The following is a 2,558-nucleotide window of genomic DNA, read 5'->3' on the forward strand; positions in this document are numbered from 1 at the left end:
TTCCCTGGCACGGGCAGAGGCCCTGCAGCAGACTCCATGGCCTCCTGTTGCCACTCCCAGACGCCGGCAGCACCTCAGCCCCGCGCTGTGTCTCCCTGCTCGGCACCTCTCTGAGATGCCCCACGGCGTGAGGAATGGACACAGGGACCTGGGGTCAAGGAAGCCCATCCCAGTGCTGCATTCAGGGGGTTTCCCAGGGGACGTTACTCTCCAGTGAAGGGACACTGCCTGTCCCACAGCACTTTCGGGCATTTCTAAGAACAGCTGCTGGTGTTTGTGCTCTCTCGGGTTCATGTCCCCACATGCACACGGTGTGCATGCCGAAATCTCCTCTGAACCATGCAAACAGGGACTTCTGACCTCGTTATTCGGTGTCTCTCCACAGGCAGACAAACATCCTCTCTGGGCTTGCGTAGGCGTCCAGTTCTGCAAATGGTGGTTTCAGGTGCCTGTTCTGTGACGATTGCCCTGGGACAGCTTCCCCGGGGTGTCCAGCAAACAAAGGCACAGACCAGACCCCGCTCTGCTGGTCCTTCAGTTCTGTCCCTGGAGGTGTGGCTGTGCAAGGACACTGTTGTGTGTGCCCTCACCCTGCACACGCACACTCTTTACCTCTTTACTGGGCATCCCTCACCAGGGCACGTTTGAAGGAACGCTCTTGACAGCAACTGTGGAAGAAGACCTGATCCTTCCTGCGTTGCCCTGAGCAGATCCCCTTTCATGGTGGAAACTCTGTTATGCAGACGAGCTTTTTCTCAGAGGTGCCCATTGCTTCTCCTTGCCTGTGATCACAGAGCTGCTACACAGCAGCACCATGACCAAGCTGCCAGAGCACTCAGGCCTTAGATCAACACAGGGGCTCAGAAGGCGAGTGTGGAAGTGAAAATAGAGCAGCCCCGCAAAGAACAAGTGCTGGTGCTCTGCAAGTACTGGGATTCTTTCCCCTCCTCCTCGGCGCTCAGGCTCTACCCCTGCAGCTCCAGAAAAGGCCTGAGAAGAAGGATTTTGGGCATGACTCTGTGAGTCTCAGAAATTTGGATAGATAGGTAGTAAAAAAAAAATCTCAAATAATGACATTTATTTGTTGACAAAAGTATATAATTTTAAAAAAAAAAAAAGAAAAAGCCAAAACCCTCAACCAAACCTAACACACAGTTACCTAACCCCTCATTATGAGTGATTTGCAGGAGACAGTTTATTGCTGCAGAAAATAACCTGGTCATTAATTTCCAGAGGGCATCCTTGAGCTCCTGGTTCCTCATGCTGTAGATGAGGGGGTTCACGGCTGGAGGAACCACTGAGTACAGAACTGCCACCACCAGGTCTAGAACATGGGAAGAGATGGAGGGGGGCTTCAGGTAGGCAAATATTCCAGTGCTGATAAAGAGGGAGACCACGGCCAGGTGAGGGAGGCACGTGGAAAAGGCTTTGTGCCGTCCCTGCTCAGAGGGGATCCTCAGCACGGCCCTGAAGATCTGCACATAGGACAGCACGATGAACACAAAACAACCAAATGCTAAACAGACACTGACCACAAGAAGCCCAACTTCCCTGAGGTAGGAGTGTGAGCAGGAGAGCTTGAGGATCTGGGGGATTTCACAGAAGAACTGGTCCAGGGCATTGCCCTGGCAGAGGGGCAGGGAAAATGTATTGGCCATGTGCAGGAGAGCATAGAGAAACCCACTGCCCCAGGCAGCTGCTGCCATGTGGACACAAGCTCTGCTGCCCAGGAGGGTCCCGTAGTGCAGGGGTTTGCAGATGGCAACGTAGCGGTCATAGGCCATGACAGTGAGAAGATAAAACTCTGCTGCAGCACAGAAAAAGAAAAAAAACACCTGTGTAACACATCCTTTGTAGGAAATGTCCCTGGTGCCCCACAGGGAATTGGCCATGGATTTGGGGACAGTGGTGGAGATGGAGCCCAGGTCGAGGAGGGAGAGGTTGAGGAGGAAGAAGTACATGGGGGTGTGGAGGTGGTGGTCACAGGTGATGGCCGTGATGATGAGGCCGTTGGCCAGGAGGGCAGCCAGGTAGATGCCCAGGAAGAGCCCGAAGTGCAAGAGCTGCAGCTCCCGTGTGTCTGCGAATGCCAGGAGGAGGAACTGGGTGATGGAGCTGCTGTTGGACATTTGGTGCCTCTGGGTGTGGAGCACTGAACAAGGAGGAAAGCACAGTGAGAAGTTAGGGGAGACTTCTCAGGGCAAAATCAACACCAGTTCTCATACCTCACACTCTGCACTGCTTTTCCATTTCTATCAGATCTTCATTCAGCTCTGTGGCTGGAGCTCTGGTTGGTTCTGTCCAGGTGTGCCAGGAGGAGCGGGACCTCTGCCCGCCGGATGCCCAGGAGTCAGCCCTGCTCTGCAGCAGCAGATTCGTGGGAATGGGGTGGGCAGTCCTGGTGTCCCAATTTCTCAGATAAACCTCTCCTCATGAAAAAAGGGCTTGTCAGTCTCTGCACTCCCATTGCCATGAAACCACAGTTGCAAGAGTGTTGGAGAGAGGTTCTCATACAGCTCTCTCCCATCTCAGCAGGAGATTCTCTTGGATTTCAGAAA

The 2,558-nt window shown here is 53.6% G+C and overlaps 1 protein-coding gene across 1 annotated transcript; it reads right to left on the reverse strand.

The window, feature by feature from the left end:
* Positions 1 to 700: 700 nt before the first annotated feature.
* On the reverse strand, positions 701 to 2,129 carry LOC141737371 (olfactory receptor 14A16-like). Its single transcript, XM_074572058.1, has one exon. The coding sequence runs from the start codon at positions 2,127 to 2,129 to the stop codon at positions 1,104 to 1,106; it is 1,026 nt and encodes a 341-aa protein (XP_074428159.1). The 3' UTR covers positions 701 to 1,103.
* Positions 2,130 to 2,558: the final 429 nt, after the last annotated feature.

This window comes from Larus michahellis, unplaced genomic scaffold (genome assembly GCF_964199755.1).
Source record: "Larus michahellis unplaced genomic scaffold, bLarMic1.1 SCAFFOLD_34, whole genome shotgun sequence".
NCBI lineage: Eukaryota > Metazoa > Chordata > Aves > Charadriiformes > Laridae > Larus > Larus michahellis.

What these genes read in the sequence shown, in the direction of transcription:
- LOC141737371 (XM_074572058.1), bottom strand. Translation starts at nt 2,129, where the DNA reads ATGTCCAACAGCAGCTCCATCACCCAGTTCCTCCTCCTGGCATTCGCA.